A 20,311-nucleotide genomic window follows, 5' to 3' on the forward strand; every position below is an offset into this window, starting at 1 on the left:
TTTAGATCTTCCCTATTCCTGCTTAGTTTTCTTCAATTTAATTTTTAATAAGCTAGAGTAAGTGAGTAGAATTTCTTGCTTCTAACATGGTTTTCTTATTGTGGTTTTTGTAATTTTTGCTGTCAATAGTATATTATTTAATGTAAGATGTTTAGACTGCAAAACCTTTATTTGAAGATTGCATTTTTTATCATTTGATTTTGTTTGGTTGGTTTTGTCGTTGTTGTTGATCTCATTAATATTTTACTTTGGTCCCTAAACTTATCTCTCTCGTTTTCTCATTAAATCTTATTTTCTGATTGCCTTAATAATTTTCTTAGTGAGGATTAATGTGGAAAAATGCCTTGTGATTTATATGACTAAATTATCTGGAATAATATTTTACCTGGATATAGAATATTAGCCTGAATGTGTTTTTCCCTCAGCTTCTTATTACTCCATTTTCTTGAGGCATTTCTTAATATCTTCTTAGATAATCTGATTTTCTTTCTGGTAGTTTCAGTATCTGATGATCTGCAATTTCAAAATGACTTATAGAAGTTTGGGTTAATCTCATTAATTTTACCCAAAAGACTGAATGTATTTCTTTATGAGAATTCATGTTCTTCAGTTTAGGGAAAACTTAGTTATTCTGTGTGTTTGTGTATGTGTGTGTGTGCATGTGTGTGTGTGTGTGTGTATTAATACCTTTATTCTCTTATGGAATTTCTTTAAGTATCTGTTTTAGCCTTCCAACATAGATCTCAACTGCTCTTTTTTTCTCTCTTTTTCTGTGATGTTCCTGAGTTACCTGTATGTTATTGTTCAATTTGTTTTCTCTGTGTCCAGCCTAGAGTTTATTTAAAGCTCCATGGTGGTGTATTTCATTCCTAACTATAATAGGTATCACTTTCTATCATTTTCCACTATTATCTGTTACAATTATTCTGCTCATCATATTTATATCAATATATCATAGACCTTCTGTGTGTGTGTATATATATATATATATATATATATATATATATATATATTCTTATTCAATTTAGGGATATTCTTTTCCATTTTTTTTCTCTTTGAGGATCTCAAACATACTTATTTTAACTCTTTTTTAAAATCATCACCGTCATTTAAACATCTAATTTTCACTTAAGCTTGAGTAAATTCATTTTATGATTGATTTTTGATAGCTGGTTTTATTGGATATGGTTATCCTCATGATTTTAGGATTTTTTTTCAGTCTCATCTTGGATAGGAGTTTTCAATTTTCTCTCTGACTTTATGTGTTTACTCATCACTATGTACAGGTATTTCTGCTTCTACTTCAGCCCACTCCATCACTACCCCCTCTCTTGGTTCAAAAATACATCCTGTATTTGTCTCTTTATCACTTGCAGTCCCTAAGCTAGTCAGAGTCTTGGCTTGATTGCTATGCCTATGTCCTCCCATCTCTCTAGGCACACAAATTTTTTTAAGTAGGAAGCAACCAGCGATAATTTTTTCCTCCTCCTTTCAAAAGCAAAGGAGTCCTACTCCCATTTCTGATTTTCAGCAGTGAGCCTGGTTCTAGTCCCCAACTTCATGTGGGACAGCTTTATTTCCCATTAAACCTAAGATCTGAACATCTGTTCTTTACTGGCCTCTAAATCCAATCTAATCAGGCATCCAGATTCAACCCAGCTCACCATTTGTTATTCTATTTTATCAGTTTATCAGAGATATATTTTGTTTGTTAATATGACTATATCTCTCTCATTTTCTCCTATTATATTTTATCATCATCTTTATGTGTTTTTAACAGCAGAGAGAGGATTCAAAGTGTGAACATAAAACTCCATCTTTATGAATTTTTTTCTTATGCCTTCTTAATAACATTAGTAGTTCATTGTGTGAATGCACTGTAACTTTAAGTAGTTCCTCTAGCTATGAGCAATGAATTATTTCTAGTTTGGGAGCTATTAAAATGTTGCACTAAAAATCTTTTTGTATATAACTTCGTGTACTCCTGCTCTTCTTTACATGAATTTCTAGAAGTGAAAAGTTTGGGCCAAATTTATATCCTTATCAACAGCTGGAGGGCCTATTTTCCCCATAATCTTGGTATCATTGCATAATATTAAATATTTATTTTCTTTTGTCCAAATGAGGAATGCATCTCTGAGTGTTTTCCATGAGAAGTAGACATGAAATTTCTTCCCCTGATTCCTCAACAATAATATAACTGCAACTTATTGGTCTGGATGTGAGATATCAGAGATGAGAGAGTGTAGTTCTTGGTCAAAGAGAGTTCCTTTGAAATAAGAAGCTCTTAAATATGCATTTATTTATTTATTTATTTATTTATTTATTTATTTATTTATCTATTTATTTATTCATTTGTTCAGTCATTCATTTATTCATTTAGAAGCTCTTAAAAACGATTGTTTTGTACTTTTAATTTAGCTCACATTCTCTTCTATAGAGGAATGAAGTAATTTATTAATGTGCCTACACTTTTACTCTAATAGATGGCAATTTATGTATAAAAGAAAAGCCACTGTAACTACCAAATGCAAACTGATTATCCTGAAAACTCTTAAATATTTAAGCTAGCATTTGGAAGTCTTTGAAAAATGAATATGAATCCTGAATTCAGCTACTTGGGTAGTTTAAAGGTCTTTTAGCTTATAAGACTAATAATTTAATTAGAGTAGATTTTAAAATATCAAAACATTACAAATTGTACATATATTTAATCCAATATTTATATTTAGTTCTCTTTTATTCTGCAATATTCAGAAGTATGCATATATAATTATGAGTTATGACTCCCCAAATTGTTTGATATATTGTGGTTTACTATGTTTAAGTGACAGATTAAGTTAGAAGCAGATTGATGGTTAAATTATTACTTTTCATATTTCACTTTTATTTTTTTTATTTTATTTATTTACTAGGTGTGTGTGTGTGTGAGAGAGAGAGAGCACTTAGATTCTATCTTTTAGCAAATTTCAGTTATAGTTATAGTCACATTATACTGTATTTCCCTTTTACAATGCAACATAATTTTATTTCAGTTCTGCTTTTTTACATTAAATTTTGGTTTACATGATGACTCTTTGATACATACATGTGGTGTTTTATTAAAAACATTATTAAATGTATAATCCAAATCCCAAATCAACACAAATAAAATTATCTCTCAGAATCCAATTCTCCAAAGACAGCCAGTGTATGGGATCAGCATATGCTACCCCTCAAATATGCCACTTTTATATGAGGATTATTTTGAGCTGAAAGCATTTGAGATTCACCAGATGTAGAAAGAAGCCTTCTTATAGTTTCCCTTATCTGAGTATAAGCATAAAAATTTGAGTAATGAATACTGCCATAAATCCTGTTCTAGGGAAGTCTTATGGCCATAAAAAAAAAAAAAGAAATTCAGTGCCAAGATGGACCTGCACACATTTTATTAACTAGCTCTTATTGTCCATTAGTTCTCCCACATATTTACCTATCTATAATTTGCCACCCCTATAAACTCAACATGCTTTTCCTTTCTTTTGTCAACTTTTCACAAATTTACTATTGTTTGCTAAGATTCTATATAAGCTCAAGTTTCAACCACCCCATAGAATTACTTATCAGAGTTTTCCCATGTGCATGTATGATATATGTATATTATAAACTTTTTTCTTTTTTCTTATTAATCTATCTGTTAATCTGATTTAAAGAGCCACAGCCAATGAATCTGATGTGAGTAAAGAAAAAGGATTTTCTTCTTCAACTTATTACTTAACATGTTATTCATCTATTAGTTTTCAACCAATAGAGTATGTTCCAAAAAGAGAATTTCTAAATTTAAAGTCACATTTTTAAACCAATAACCCCAAAGCTAAGACATTTAACCTACCAATTGAAAGAGTCACATAATTTTTAAAAATATTGTTGGAAAAATAACCATTTTAAAAGCACAACTTCCTCATTAAGAATGAGCCTCAGGAGTATTTAGTTCTCTATGCCCATGTTATCTTATATTTATCTCTGTATTTCTTAGTTGAATGCTTAATTGTGGCCACGTGAAGTGTGTCCAAATAAACACAATTTCTTTTTATAACTTTAAATACCCATGGGCCTTGTGGTTTCCAGAGTGTTTGTTTAATCACAGCTGTGATAACTTTTCATTTCTACCTTTTGGTTAAAATACCTAATAAGGAGCAAAATGAATCACCAAGAGATTAGGCAGTTCAAAAAGGCAATTTCACCTCATCCCAGAGATGATTCCATAATATATCATGAAATCTATAAGAATTGTTTCCATGGATTATTTGTTTGATGATATGGCCCATTTCACAAATTGTACCATAATAGTTAATTGTAATGTAATTTTTCTCTAAACTTCAACTCATCATCTGGTGTAGAGAGGAAAATAAATAAGTTGGTTTATTGTGTCAGGTCAAACCTACTCTGTAGAGAAAAATGAAATACAACAGTCATAATAATAGAATAACATCATAAAAGTATAAAAGCCTCAGTGACTTTCAAAACAAATCAACAGTTTGAATGACAGCCATCACCTTTATCTTCATGAAATCTAGCAAGTCCACAATTGAATTTAGGAGTCTACTGCACTTGAAAATAAATGTATATAATTCTGCCTTTCATTCAATTCATCTTCATGAAATTTAGGGGGGAGGACTTATCTGTGGAAAGAGGAGTGCTGTCTATGGGTTTAGCACCCATGCCTCTTTCTGGAGTCTGAAATTTCAGACTCTAAATCCAGATCACATGGTTTCAAATCTCAATTCTGCTATGCTCACTCTTTTGACTTTTCTTAACCTGAGCATATTAAAAACTTCCCAGGTTTCAGTGTTCTTCACTGTGAATTGGGATGATGAAATGAGTTCATGGAAAAAACATTCTTTAGAGCTGTGTTGGGCCCATAGATAGTTCTCCATACTAGCTAACATTAGTATTATTATCAAATATAGAATGTGAGCCAACTTACCAGAAACACAAGAATACTTTTTTATGCAGGTAAGATACACACTAAGGATGTGCCAAAGGGATTCTATCTCCAGGAAGCCCAAGGTAGAAGCTGAACCAACGTTCTGCTTACCTGTACTCCGACAGGAAAACTTGGTTTTGTGATCACACAATCGTAAGGTCCCATTGCAGCCTTTTTCATCACTGCCATCTTCACAATCTTTTTCCCCATCACAGCGCCACAGATCAGGAATGCAATTTCCATCAGGGTGACACTGAAATTCATTCCCGTTACAACCGGCAGGAGAACGAATCTCTTAAATTGAAATGAGAGAGAGGAAAAGGGGGAAAGATAGGGGAGAAATTATACTTTTACTTGATGATATTTTTTTTCTTTTCAGGCATTATTATGTTGCCAGAGAGAATATATGTTCACTTTAGTTGTTTAATAGCTATAATATTCTCTGATATTTTCAAATTCATTTTAGAAATGTTAATGATTAGAGGAAATGATGTTTCTTGCCTCCCACAGAATTCCTGAAAGTGTCACATATATTAGGAAAAGGAAGATATGTAGATGTTCTGTTGTGGTTTGCATTAGAAAGACAAGAATAACATCTTTAAAGGGCTTTTCACTGTGGCATATAAAAAGATTTCACAATATACACTAAATATTAAGACTTCGGTTGCTCTTTTGACATTTTTAGACAACTTCTTTAAGGCCAGTAAGATGTATATAGCAAAAAAATCATAAGTACTTTCTGATTAACAATATCTTTGAAGAATGATGTCCAAAATTTTGAAAACAAAACAAAACAAAACAAAAAACTCCAGATAATAAACAAATTCTTTAGGACATAAGATTTCAATTTTAGAATGAGAACAGACACACATAAGAATTTAATGAGGTACTACGCATTCAGGTTCAACTTATTGATTAATAATTCATACAGTTCCCAGATAATAGTATTCCTCAAAATCTGTTGACTAAATATATAAGTTAAATTCTACAGGTAAGAATAAGCAAGAATAAGGAAATGTAAATGTTGGGGAGATGGATGCTTTCCAGTATAATAGTTGAATATGATTATCATTAGCAGTATTTTAAATTTTTATTAATATCCAATATTATGAGACATCATATTAACCAGTGTCCCCAAATTCTGTTGTAAAAAAGATGTTAGTATGTATTTTTCTAAATCGAAGTTTTAATGTAATAAACTTGTTGCTTATTTCATACAGCTATATTCAGCAATTTATCTACATTGCTTCTATAATAGCAATTAATCTATATAATTATGACATATTTGAAACAGTTTCAGCTGACTTATCCATTACTTAAAGTTGGTTTGGTAAGAATCATGTGATTATGAGTTAAGATTAAAGTCACTTGAGGTCAAAGCTTACAATATCACTTACATCACCAAGGCAGCTATTTAATCTTTTTAGACCTCTATGTGTTTATCCAGAAAATGAAGAGTCTACCGGATTGTTATGTGGAATAAACTGGATATCTGTAAATAATTATTTTAACTACAAAATGTTTTTATTTTTCCTGTTATTTTCTATAATATAAATAGTTCATTTCCTGAATTTTTCTCTATTTAAGGACTTCCAAAACGTATATGTTAGGTGACACAATATTATTCAGATGCATAAAACAGACTTCTAATTCTTAAGTATTTCTAGAGCAGTAATGCAGAAATAATCAATAACAACAAAAATATATAAAATAAGCCCCACTGAAGCAGGAATAAAGGGGTTCTTTTCGTAGAACATAGTTATTCCAATTCACAGAAAACCTATAGGGCTAATTTTCAAAGGTAACCACTGCAAAGAACACTTCTATTTCTCACACTCAACTTACAGGGATGGCATTGAGTTTAGGATGGCTTTGAAGTCCTTTTGAAAAAGAGACTTTCTTTTTCTACTTATCTAGTTATGCAAATCATTCTGAATTTGGGTATATAGAGTCTTCACGATTAAACAAAATGCTTTCTTCCACACAAACAATCAACAAAGATGGTACAGTCTCTGCACCTTCGATATATCAGCAAACACCCATCATACATATTTAATTTGTTACCTGTGGAGTGCACTATTTAGCAGGATGGCCTAACTACTATAGTGGTAAAGAATGCTGGGACAGGTCTCATAAGATAATCATGAAGTCTTCGAACTTGGAGTCTTTTTAAAGGTAATTTGAGAATCCTATGTGATTTCAATATTCAGAAAAAGCAAAGGAGACAAATCAAATGGAGTTCCAAGACCTGGTCAGCTCTTTAAGTGATTCTATGGTGAGGAGGCCAGCCTTCATGCAGTAGTAAAATGGCCTTTGGTTCTTTTTACTTACTACTTAAACTTCCTTGAAAACAAAATACAAACTTTGGCTCAACTGATTTTATAACCTGTAGTATGAGCTCAGCCAATAATGTATAAAAGTTGTACTTCAGGTAATTGTCACTCAGTAATTCCAAATACTTAATAATGGAAGGTATAGTCTATTGATTTTTCTACATTCTGTAAAATAAGAGTTGAAGACTGGCAGCTCATATATTGAATCTGTCTCTCAGTATGTTTAATTTGGCAAACATACTATTGACCTCTTAAAAATATAAAGATTTCTTATAAAAAAAAAACACCTAGATTTTCCAGTTTCTTGAAAAGTAAGATTCTTGGGCCAGCATCCTTGCAAGATAACAACTGTTTTCCTGCTTCATATGGGGCATTATAATACATATGTGTGTGTGTGTATAAAATGTATATTATATACATTAGCATATGTATATGTAATTATAAGCACATTGCATATATATTGTAAATAAAACATTATATGTATTAACAACTTGCTAATATAATGAAGAGCTGAAGATACTCATTTTTTTTTTGTATTTTCCCTAGTGGATTTGTTTTCCTTGTAGGTTGACAGTAAGGTAACTCCAAACTACATTATCTTTTGTTTCTGAATCTACTTCTGAAAAGCTGTAGGGAAAATTTGATTTCACTCTTGCTTCAATATTAGTACTAATTTTACTCTCTTGTGAAAATTAGTATTCCTTCTTTATAAGTCCTTTTTATGGATATTCATGAATAATCCTGAAATTCATCATGCTTCTCTTTTTGCAATAGCTTCTTGGAACTTAGAGCCAAATTTAAGAATAATTTTTCATAAATGAATTTATTTGGATCAATCTCATCCTCAGATTTATTTACATTGCTAATCCTTTTTCTCTCTTTTTAAAAATGTCCTTCCTCGTTATAATATTTTATCTTTCCAGGCTATTATTTAGATTATTATGGAAATAATCAGCATGCTAAGTAAATAAATAAACAGGATAGTAATATATAAGGAAATTTTGAAAAGAAATAACATATTTTACATTTAAAAGCAACTAATTAAAAAATAAATAAAAGCACCTAATTGAGGAAACACTTTATTAGCTTAAATAAAATTAAATAGTATATACCAAATTCAAAACCATATTTCTATTCCTCTTCCCATCCTTTATTTCTACAGGTACTACGTTGCCTCAAAAATCTCAATAAATGAAAGGAATTCTATGTCTAATTATCGTAAAAATAATGCTTTGACTCTTCTAAATATATTTTGGATTTGGTTTCAAAGATCTAGTTTTTTAAAGTCATGTTAAACTATTAAATCAATGACTCAATGAGAAATTCTCAAGAATATTTATGTAAACTCAGAAATCTAGATAGATTAACCTAATTCAAAAAAGAAACTTGCAAAAGGTAAATTTCTGTTTCAAGAAAAAGAGTTGCTTGTGATCCAGCAGTATGGCAACTTTACATATAAAATCTTAGTCTTCTAGTTCAGTGTTATTTATAGCTGGAAATAAGTTGTGGTTACACAGATGAAGGCGACACTGATGAAAAGGAGAGTATACTGCTATTGTCTGAGTTAGTTTTTTTTTTTAAATTCTATTTGCATTTTCTTTGCTTTGCTTGGTATTGTTTGGTTTGTCTATTTGTACTTCATAAGTGAATCTACTCATTTGTTTTCTTATTCTAAATAAACATTTATCTTACAAATCTAAATACAAATGTGGTATTTCCCTGAAGCTTTTCTTCTTCTTAAACTACTCACGTCTAAACCTCTATGGATGGGTATACTGTCTCTTGAGTGGAACCACAAACAACCAGATCAAAATAAGTTTAGAATGACAGTATAGTCTGGAGAAGGAAATACAATAACACCATTATAAATATTCAAATCTAAATGATGAAACAATTGTCCTTTTAAGAATGCTTGCATACATGTCACTTACGTATACCTCCTGGTCCTAGTTATACCATTTCCCCAGCCTGGATTCCCTTCCTCTTTATATTTAATCTATTAATGTCCATAACATTCTTTAAGACTCAGTTAAAAAAAAAACAATTATCTAGGATCTGGTCTCTTGTTTTGGTGTCTGTAGATTTAAGAAAGTCATGGGTAAGCTTTAGAGACTTATAAGATCTCAGATTTTATATGATGCTTTATGTTGTTATGCATCTTTCCCCTCTGTGGAAAGGATCAGAGCTTTTCTTGATTCACAGAAAACTCCAAGGAGAACGCCAAGACCAATTTCACACTTTCCTGTTTTCATTTTTAATTCTCATTCCACATACCTTGCATGTAAATAGTAGTTTATATAGCATTTGATTTTGCTCGTGCTTCAAATCCATCATATTATAATGGATTAAAATCCAGTGAAAAAAGAATCACTCATTTGTTCCTTTTGATTTTGATTAAAAAAATTAAGACTGCTTATTGAGAGCACCCCATTTCACAGAAACAAAACCACAAATCAGTATGTTAGCATTTACCCAGATGATGAGCAGCAGAGATGATATTTGAGCCCACATAATTAAAATTAAGAGCCTGCTTTCTTTACCACTGTACCATTCTACCTTCTTGCAAGTCTTTTCTCCTATAGAGCTTAAGAATGAAGAGAAATAATTAGCTCATATAATAATCATGAAGTAACGATAAACATTTATGCTTTGTATTTAGAGTACTGTTGTTCAGTCTATTTACTCTAATAAATGTAATATTTATTTTTTATTTATTTTTTTGTAATATTTATTTTATTCTGTTGCCAAGTAGTGGTAAGATTTGGTCTCTTATGAAAATGAGACAGTACCATGAATTCTTACGACAGAGGAAAGGAAAAGAGTTCTGCTCATGATTACGAGTCAGGCAGCAGCAGAGGGAGTAGAATGAGACAAAAGATATTCTGAACAAAAGTCAGCAGCATTCATAAAATTCTGTGGTGTGATGGAGAAGGGGAGAAAGAAAACTAGACAAGTGGGCAAGGCCTGGATCTTGAATAGCTCCGTATGCTTTTTGCTAAATGGTTTGAATTTAAGTCCGAAGGCTACTGGGAATCACAGAAAGACCTTCCACTAGATTCTGACATGCTCAGATACATGGTATTTATAGATCACATGGGGAGCATTTAGACAATAAATAGAAAAAGAAAAAAATCTAAGGTTCTTTGAATTTACAAATATATATATTTATATATGGTATATATGTGTACATATATATGTACTCCTATTTCATTAGCTCAAACACTCAAAGTTTATACAAGTTCAGTAGACTGTTACACACACACACACATACATACACACACATTTTTATATTTCTTCCCTTTCCATGTCTCATCCAATTCCCTCACATAAACTAAAAATACCCCAAAACCTGTTTTTCAATGTCTGTTAGGTTTGGGTGTGTGCTGATGTTTAGAAATGTTGTCCTCTGCCAGAAAACACAGGAAAAAAAAATTAGAGTTTTCTTTCCTCCTAACCTTCTTGCCAAATGAAATCTGCTTCTGTTAACAGTTGTTGATTTTCCCCTGGATGGAGAGCTGCATTCCTCTGAGGAGCCTGTGATGACCATTCCAACCTGAGTTCCAGGCCCACGTGGTTCCCCAGGGCCCCAGTTGTTTAAGCTTCAGGGCTTGGCAAACAATCTATCTTTGTAATATGGCTTGTCCCAGTGGAGTGTTAAAATGATGACTATGTTTATATGTATATGCTCATGCTGTTTTACTGTTATGTTTTCATGTTGCTGACGCTGGTTATATTTTTAACTAATGCAATTTTATTGTATTTTTGCCCCGAAGCTATTTAAACCAAGCATACAATTTGGGGAATCTAATAAATAAATAAATGCAGAGCCCTGAAGGAAATGTGGCAACTGATGGTGGAATTTATCCCAATATTTAAATGAATTCACTGTGACTAAATACTTGCCGTTAGAAGACTAGTAACTGTACAGAGACAGAAAGGAATTTTTTCTCCGAAAGTTAAAAAATAAATGAAAATTAGGATTGAAAAAAATACACCATACTTTTTTTTGTCAGAATTTTTTTTTGCTTATAAAAATGTTAAAGCCCCCCTGAGAAAATATCTAATAATGGTGTTGCAAATATAATAAATTATTTAAACTGTGAGACCAATCTGGGTGGAAAAAAACCTGACTTTTTTTATTGTTTTAATGGAGTTTATACATTAACTTGTCATTCATTGTAAAATGCTTTGCAAAGTAAAAAAGCACTATGTATTGCATGTGCATTCAGCTTCCTGCATTACCTATAATCACCATGTATCAGTCCCTGCTCAGTTCCTAGCCTGAATCACTATGCATTAATAATTCCTGTACCTAAGGCAGCTGTTTGCTCCAGATTCCCAAATATCCTTCACTTGCCCAAAACCACTGACAATCAGTCTGGCAGTATATCAATAATTTCATTTGCCAACAGGGCGTGGACCACACGTTGGCCTTTCTGCCTCTGGAGACCCTTAACATCCCTTTAGGAAGTCAGGCTATCCTTGTTTTCTACAGATCCTTGGGGGAGGGTGCTTGTTAAAACCTGCCTCCTAGCCTGTCTAGGGCTTGTGTTGGGGTTGATGGGATGCACTGTTTTGCTCTTTTCCATGTTACATGGGATGAATTCCCCAGGAGCTGCTGCCTGTGTGATGACACTATCATCTCGGCTGTGAACTAATAATGAAGCCAAGCCCAGGGCCTTCCTCTTCAATTTGTCCTTAATCCCACTGGACCTTGATGATGGTTTGCATGCCATCTAGATTATAGATGTTATATCATTTGATTATTAATCTGACTGCCTCTCCCTCGCTCCTACCCCAACACATTTTCAGGGCATGGTTTTTGTGTTTTACTTTCAATCCTAGCAAACTCATTTTACCCTTGTATGTAGGCAGCCCTCACTGGAGATTATCCTGATAAGAAGCTGGATGGAACTATCAAAACCATTTATTAGTTCATGGGATATAATGGGAACTTTAAAAATAAAGATATCACATTTCAAATCATTAATGTTTACTGTCTGAGTCAGTTAGAAAAGCAAATTGAGAAGAAAAATTTTTAAAAGAGTAAAGAAAAAGAAATGGAAAAGAACATGTGGCTACCTAAGCACAAGTTTGATTATTACAATACTAAAATGATTTTAGTGTTGAAAGCACATAGACATATAGACAATATATATATTGAAGCAAAATTTCAAAGCATGACTTTACCTCCCACAGTAAGGTATAGAAGTGAAACCTATGTAAAACAAATAAAACATTGCTTTTTAGTTCATTAAAATTAAGTTTTGAGGCACCTGGGTGGCTCAGTCAGTTAAACATCTGACTCTTGACTTTGGCTCAAGTCATGATCTCAAGGTTGTGAGATCAAGCCTAATATTGGGCTCTGCACTGGGTATGGAGCCTGCTCAGAATTTTCTCACTCCCTCTTCCTCTGCCCTTCCCCACCTTTCCCTCCCTTTAAAAATAATAATAATTAATAATAATATATGAAATTAAATTAAGTTTTGATATTTGGAACTCTACCATGAGCATTCCATTTAGAATTTATATGTCGAATGATGAACTTTTACATCATCTAAATTTTAGTGCACAGAATGTATTAATCTGCTGAACTGTCTGTGTAACTGAGAAATCTATTTTTTTTATTTACTGTTCAAATTAGCCAGTCACCTTAATAGCTATGTTAGATACCAATTATTAACTAAAACAGGTTGCAATATACATATTATACATTTGGAATTTCTTGGTTTGGCAATACGCTTAGCTCACAACAGGTATCAAATACTTACTGGAAATTTTTTTTAAATATTGCTTTATTTAATTTGATTTTTTAAAATAATGTGAAACATTCTTATGTAGAAAGAATGTTTTTAAGCATATACATATAAAGTATATGTTTGAGGAAAGGCCAGATAATATTATTTAGAAATTATTAATGGCTTGTCTTTTCTTCCTTTGGACTTTATTTCCTCCCCATTATTTTTTGCATTGTCTTATAAAGTTACTTCTATGGAATAGGAATAAAGGATTATTTAAGATTATAGTTTCTTTAGACCATTTCCACTTGCATTTTAAATGATAGGTCAGCAGGCTATGATATGCAGACCAATTTTGGTCCACAATCTGTTTTTGTAAATAAAGTTTTATTGGAACACAGTTATAATTATTTTAGACATATACTCTATGGCTTCCAGGACAGTGGAGTTGGGTAGTTGCAATAGGCAAAATCTAAAATATTTACTATCTGACCTTTTACAGAAAATAGTTGACGACTCCTGTTCTGAAATGGTGTAAATTCTGGTTATGATTCATAGAATATTCCATTTAAGTGTATACATATCAACAATATCAACATGCTGTGCTGAAAGGTTCTGATAGCAGTGAATATTCTGTACCAGGAATGTCATGGCAACTTATGTGGATACTCTTATACACCAAAGTTATTTGGGGGAAGGTTTTAGATGCAAATAAGGACAATTAATTTTCTTTGGGAGGCCCATGTGTACACACATACCAACCTAAAACCAAAATAAATTTCCTAACAAAAAGTGAATAAATCGCATTGCTACATTGCAGGAATATAATATCTAAGTGCAAATTCAGTTATGCTTCACATAAATAAAGGAACAAAGGCTGACAGTTCAAATAAGTTCTGAAAGAAGCTAACTCCCAACTATTTCTATAGGAAAAAGGCAAAGTTCTATTCTATTGCCTATTTCTTTACTCTCACAAAAGCGTGGCACTACTCAATTACTGAGAGGTGAATTAATTATTTTGTAGATCATCCATGCCCTTTGTCTCTTTTCTGTTTGTTGTTGTTTTTTAAATTTGTCTACTTTCTGCCGAATGCCTGCAGTCCTACTATTTCACTGATCATTAGCCACTACTGGAGAATAAAAAAATAATAATAATTTAGACTATGGAAATTAATTCAGTCTTGCCCTTATATTTTGGCTCTATTAAAAGAAGAGGAAAGAGGCTGAGGTTCTTCATTAGAATTAAGTATTTTTGTTACCTATTGACTTTTGTTATTAATTACGTGGTTTAAAAAATAAGAGATGTTCCTCTGCTTGGTGTTAAGATGCGTAATTATTGTCTTAATACAAGAGCTAATTTTTTCTAAGAGTGTGGATCTATCATTAATTTTGTGTATAGTTAAGATGAAGATAATTGACTTCTTTCTTCCTATTTTTATGAGCTTTTAAAAATATTTTTAAAATTATATTTTTCTGATTCCCTTTAACTATACTGATAATCACATTGCTAGAAACATTGTGGATTCTCAAAACAGATTTTGTTATTAATTGTTTCAAAAGCCTTGAGTCTTTGCTCTTGATGTAAAAGTTGTTTGTAGCATTGAGGTTAAAATAACCTTTAAAGAGCTATTTTTTCCTGGAAAACAAAAAGAGATTTCCTATGGATAAAATCCATTAATAATTAACATTGTTTTGATATCTCAGTGTTAACATTTCTTGAGGAAAATAAATCAATCTGTGAGAAAATTAAGTTAAGCCAGACAATTTGTATCTCATTGAAAGTAGATATTATACCTCTAAATGTAGATAAAGTTTAAATTTGCTTTTAATTGTATTTTATCAGAAAATAATCCATATTTTCCTTAAAGGAGAATGATTAAAAATCATTGGAAGAGAAGATTGCATGATTTTGCTGAGTTTATCATTTACTAATTTCCTCAAATTCAAAGACAATATTTTATTCTCAATAAAATTCAGTGACCGAGAAATAAGTTACTTTGATTGTGTGTTTTAGTAAAAATTAACTGAAAGCACCTTCAGAATATTTTCATAAAAGAAAACCAAAACAGATGATTGAATCTAATTGTATACAATACTATACAGTATTCATTGGTATCTTGTTTTCTATGTTGTTAGGATTAAGCTGTGTTGCTAAAACATGATGGGTTCAACTGAGATAGGATATGACATAGACTGGAAGTCAAGAGATACTGGTTTTAATTTCCATTCTCTCCATGCTTAAATGTGTGACCTAAGTCTTCTGCCACAAATAAAGTTTTGATACTTGCACTCCTATGGGTGGATTCAATTTCCCTAGGTAGGATATTATCCTTTTTTGGTTGGTCGTAGTCTGACCTTTCTGAATTTTCTGCAAAGACTTTAGCATAATTATTTGAATCTCAAACCTCTCCTGAAAATGTCTTTATGGATAAGTTTTCAGTCTCACATCTCTAACACGGAACATTATCAGCTCCTCCCAGGAAGCAGCATGTTTTGTTGTTGTTGTTGTTGCTGTTGTTGTTAAATACTCATGAGAATAATTTTATGTAAATGGGCCATTTACTTCATCTGCATGATAAAATAACTGTACTAAATGATCTTTCATTTTCTTCCAGCTTTCTGAATTTCCTAAGTCTATTAGGTGAAATTTTCATGGCTGACTAACATATACTTTGGGTGATTGAAGAAATTGTCTTTGGGAGACTGTCCACAGCTATTGTAATGACAAAGTTTCAGAATCTACTTTATCAAGGAGAGTTGTGGGAGTGAAAGGAGAATAGAAACAAACAAACAAAAGGAGACAGGCAGATTTACTGTGGTTATTAACTATAATGTTCCAGGTTCCTTCTAGTGCTCTTTGGAAAGTTTCATTACAATGACCTGTAATAAGTAGAAAGTTATTTATTTTCTCTTAAAGGAAAAATGAGAATGAAATTGAAATATAGTAATTATTTGGAGATCATATAAATGTTATGGATAAAGCGTTAGAAAAAAAATGAAACGGGTGGGTTATATTCCATTGCTATGGAAGCAGGGAGCAGGATGGGAGAAAAAAGAACAGAAAATCTTTGCTTCAAACTCCAGTTGTGTAATCCTAAACAAGTATGTTAACCTCTCTGAGTAATCCTTATTGTGAGGATTAAGTGAAGTAACAAATGTAAAATGTCTGGCAATTAGTAGTTTGCTAACAGATGCTAACATCTTTTCTCCCCCACTAAATTATTGCTAACGGAATCTTCTCACTGGCACTTACTGTTAAATAATAAATACCAAAAAAATTTAAGCTCTACCCATCTTTCTAGAATTCACTATCTATTGGACAGAGATGATGTAAATAAAAATAAACAATAACAAAAGATAAAGGAGATGTCATATCTATTTTATTTTATTGAATCCTGGATTGAAAGTGCAAATATTTATTGGGTAAGCAGAAGTGATTACACTGTATTAAAGAGATGTATATGAATAGATCAATACATCTAGTCTTGTACAACATCATAAAAATATCTCCAGGATCTGGGAATAAGGCAAAGAAATAGAAAAACAAGTTATTAGATACATAATACAAAACAAATAAAGGTTGGATTCTGAGGGTGTAATCAAATTTTGGTCAATAAATAAACTCTTTCACTCAATAATTATTTACTGAGTATTTGCTGTATATCAGATATTGTACTTGAATATGAAACTACAAAGACAAAATTATCCTAGCTTCCTTCTTAAATCTGTGAACAGGGAAGCAGCAAGGCAAATGAATAAATGAATAAGGATAAAGCCCAACAGAAAAGTGAAAGTTTCCATAGCAGAAGCAAAGCTAAACAGTTAAAGATGAAGAATACGACCATGTGTAGGAATACATACTAATAATGTTATAGACTTAACTGCCTAATGGATTTGGAACTTGTTAAAGATTATTCATAATAAATCAAAATTGAAGGTCAATACACATTTAGTTTTACATTTTCAGTTAGTTTGTATTTGTGATGTAAATAGGAGATCCCATATGTTCTATCATCACCCAGCTCATTTTCTTAGTGCAGCTGGCAGTAAATATTCCCTTTCTAGACAGCCAAACAGAAGGTATTAAAGAGCAATGACCATAAATCAGGGTCAGATGACCCTTCAAAGTAAAGAAAAAATCCAAATATTTGAGGGATAGTTAAGTGGCATTTAGGAGAAATTGCAAAATTTAGGCAAAATCAATTCTAGAGAAGCTTGTTCCATTATGCAAGTTTGTGCTGCAATTATTAAGTATAAATTTTTACGACAATTTCTAAGTGGAAATTGACCTGGGGAATAGCTGTCTAAATATACAAAAAAAATCATACGTTTACTTTAAAAAAGCCTTACTCCTTGGGAAAAATATGGTTGAGATTATTCCCTCAAAAAGTAGAGGAATGACACTATACATAATTCAAATGAATTAAACTGTCAACAATGAGATAATATTAATTCTATGCATTTGTTATTTTATAGATGCATATGTTCAGAGTCCCTTTCTCTCTCTCTCTCTCTCTCTCTCTCTCTCTCTCTTTCTCTCTCTCTACTTCTTTCTTTATTTAAATTTTTGTTTTCATTCTAGACAGAGTTAATGACTTGTAAGAAAAGACCGAAGTCTCATTTTAATTTTACTCTAGATGTCCTTACAGGTAAAACCATCTTTTTACAGAACCTTTCAATACTTAATAAATGGCCAGGCCTAAGGCTCTAGGGGGTGTTCCCTCATACCAAATTCCTTGAGAGTCACTTATTTTTCCGTTGGAAAAGCTATTTACCCAGTAGCCTAATAAAAGGGTTATTATAGAAAAATGTGCCAACCAAAATAGTCAGAACAAAAAAGAAACCAGGGCTAAATTAATGATAAACAGGCAATGAAACCAAGGGAGGAATGCATGTGCTATGGATTGTCTTTATATGCCTCTCTTTCTTGTATACCCTGTGTGTGCATGTGCATGTGTGTGCAGGGCTGTCTAAAGATACCGCATCTCGTTTGCCTAATAAGGGATCTTGGAAGTGAGAGGAAAGACCAGCACAACATTAGGGGGAAGGAGATGAGTATGAATTCATCTAGAAGGGGGCTAGCAATGAATACTTTCACCATATAGTTGTTATGATGAAAAAAATGATCATCACTATAGAAATTCTTTTTTGAAAGTGGTTTCAAAAGAGAATATGAATTGAACTTAAATTCAAGAATTTTCTAAAATAAGGATTATATACGGAATGTTCCATTCCTGGTTTCTTCTGTTCATTTACTAGTGAAAGTTAATTCAAGAGTATTTTTGCTTTTCTGAAAGCAATTTGAGTGGAGAGAAACTAGACCATATGCTCTTTTAACCCAGGCAATGTACAGCAAAGTGCTGAGCAATTATATGGTGGCTTTGATCAGTTTTGACAGCCTGTCTTGAGACTCAAGCCAGAATCCCCTGGTCTTTCTACCACAGCAGGTTTTGAGACTAAATTATATGACTAATTGCATCAAATTTCTACTTTACTTTTGCAATGACCTTACACACCTTGCATGTGCAAAATGACTTTCCTGATCAGCTTTAACAATTCTATGTGTCGTGATTATTTTACAACTTCTGTGTCAGAATACATAAAGTAATGATGGGTAAAAATATTTGAATACCCTCTGAAATAGTCTTAATTGCCTTGTACCAAAGTCAATGGTATGTTCCCTTTCTTCAATTCTGGTGACTTGTATTCACCAAGTATAGTATTTGATTAGGGAATTTATAATCTGATAAATATAAATTAGTTCAAGAAGTTTTCTTCATTCTTTTCTTGAAACATGTCCAAGAATCATGTAGATTATCTGGATCATTTCCTTAATATATTACCATAGTCATATAAGAAATGTACAGTATTCACATTGACAGTATACCCTTTTCAGTAACATATTTGCAAATTTGAGGTGCTCTAAAGGTGAAGGTCATTAACATTAAGTAGACACTGATTCTATAATAATCCAATCTTAGGAAATTACCTAATGAGTTTACAAAGGGATGTACCACTCATTTTGGATACTCATGAAGATAAAGAAATCTCTCCAAAACTTCTTAATGTGCAATGATCATTTTAACTTAGAGACAAATACACATAGAAAAGAAGGATGGGATCTCATTTCTGAGATGAAAGTAAATTAACTTTGGGGCAATTTATCTTTCACAGCATATTAGGGGCAGTGCCAGCAGACCACAGATGTACACATCATGAGGAGCCTAAAAAGACATCTGTGAGGTGGGGGAAAATGCAGTTTACATTCAAAGTGTAACTTGGTAATTACATGTCAACCACACCTTAAATGAATGTTTCCAATATTTAAGAAAAAAAAGGAAAAAATATATTTTTATACCTTTTTCTTTTACATGCAAGGCTAGTAATAAGTGAAAATCTCTAGTTCCTATATATCAGTAGACCAACTAGACTAAGACAGAAAAGGACAAAGGGATGAAATAAAGAGGGGTGGGAGAGAGAGAAAGAGAAAAAAGGGAATATGAAGAGGAAGGGAAGGAGAGAGGAAGTGACAGAGAGAGAGGAAACAAAAGAAAGACAAAACGACACGTGTCAGAGAAAAAAATACAGAAATTTTCTATTTTATAAATTGTTAAACATTTTCAGAAGACAAATATATGCCCCTGGTAAATACTTTGAAAACAATTCCTTTCTTATGATTACACAATCTATGCTTTCCCACCCCAAGTACCCAATTCAGCAAATAAATCACGTTATTGTCTCTTTGCATGCTAGATTTTAAATACTGTACAGGGACCAGATTTCTCTTACCCATCATTCAGTCCAAGCACAGTACCTGGCACATAAAAAGCTTTCAATAAATGTTTGTGGAATAGATTAAAAAGTAAATGAACCTTCCAATTTCTTAAGCAGAAAGAAAACTTCCACTTAAAAAAAAAAATGTTACTGATTGTATGAATGTTTGGCAGGCTAACGATTTTTTCTGTGACATTTCCAACATGATTTCAAATTTATTAACATGACCTATGGCTGATCAAATTTTGCAAGTAATGGATGCAAATGACAGGATCAAGTCTGCCCATGGACAATGCTGAGGCACATGGTCACAGTATCCCTCTCTTTAGCATTCCAGAAGTCAGTCAGTTGGAATACATCATCACTTAATAGGGGGTTATTTCAAGCCTAAAAAAAACAAATTTGGTGTTGAAATAAAAAGTATGCCTTTCTTATTTTTAGTTTGTTTTCCTTTTGGGAAGAGTTTGGGGTTTGGCAATTTAGGAGTTGGAGAGGATTAA

General features: G+C 32.1%; 1 protein-coding gene across 1 annotated transcript in view; it reads right to left on the bottom strand.

Annotated features, from left to right (window-relative positions):
• Nucleotides 1-20,311, bottom strand: part of LRP1B (LDL receptor related protein 1B) — a 1,812,620-nt gene that overhangs the window by 637,806 nt on the left and 1,154,503 nt on the right. The window contains exon 21 of the mRNA XM_072757648.1: nucleotides 5,078-5,260. Coding sequence (XP_072613749.1) covers nucleotides 5,078-5,260 — 183 coding nt within the window. The remainder of the gene's footprint in view (nucleotides 1-5,077; nucleotides 5,261-20,311) is intronic.

Source organism: Vulpes vulpes, chromosome 5 (assembly GCF_048418805.1).
Source record: "Vulpes vulpes isolate BD-2025 chromosome 5, VulVul3, whole genome shotgun sequence".
In the NCBI taxonomy this organism is placed as follows: Eukaryota; Metazoa; Chordata; class Mammalia; order Carnivora; family Canidae; genus Vulpes; species Vulpes vulpes.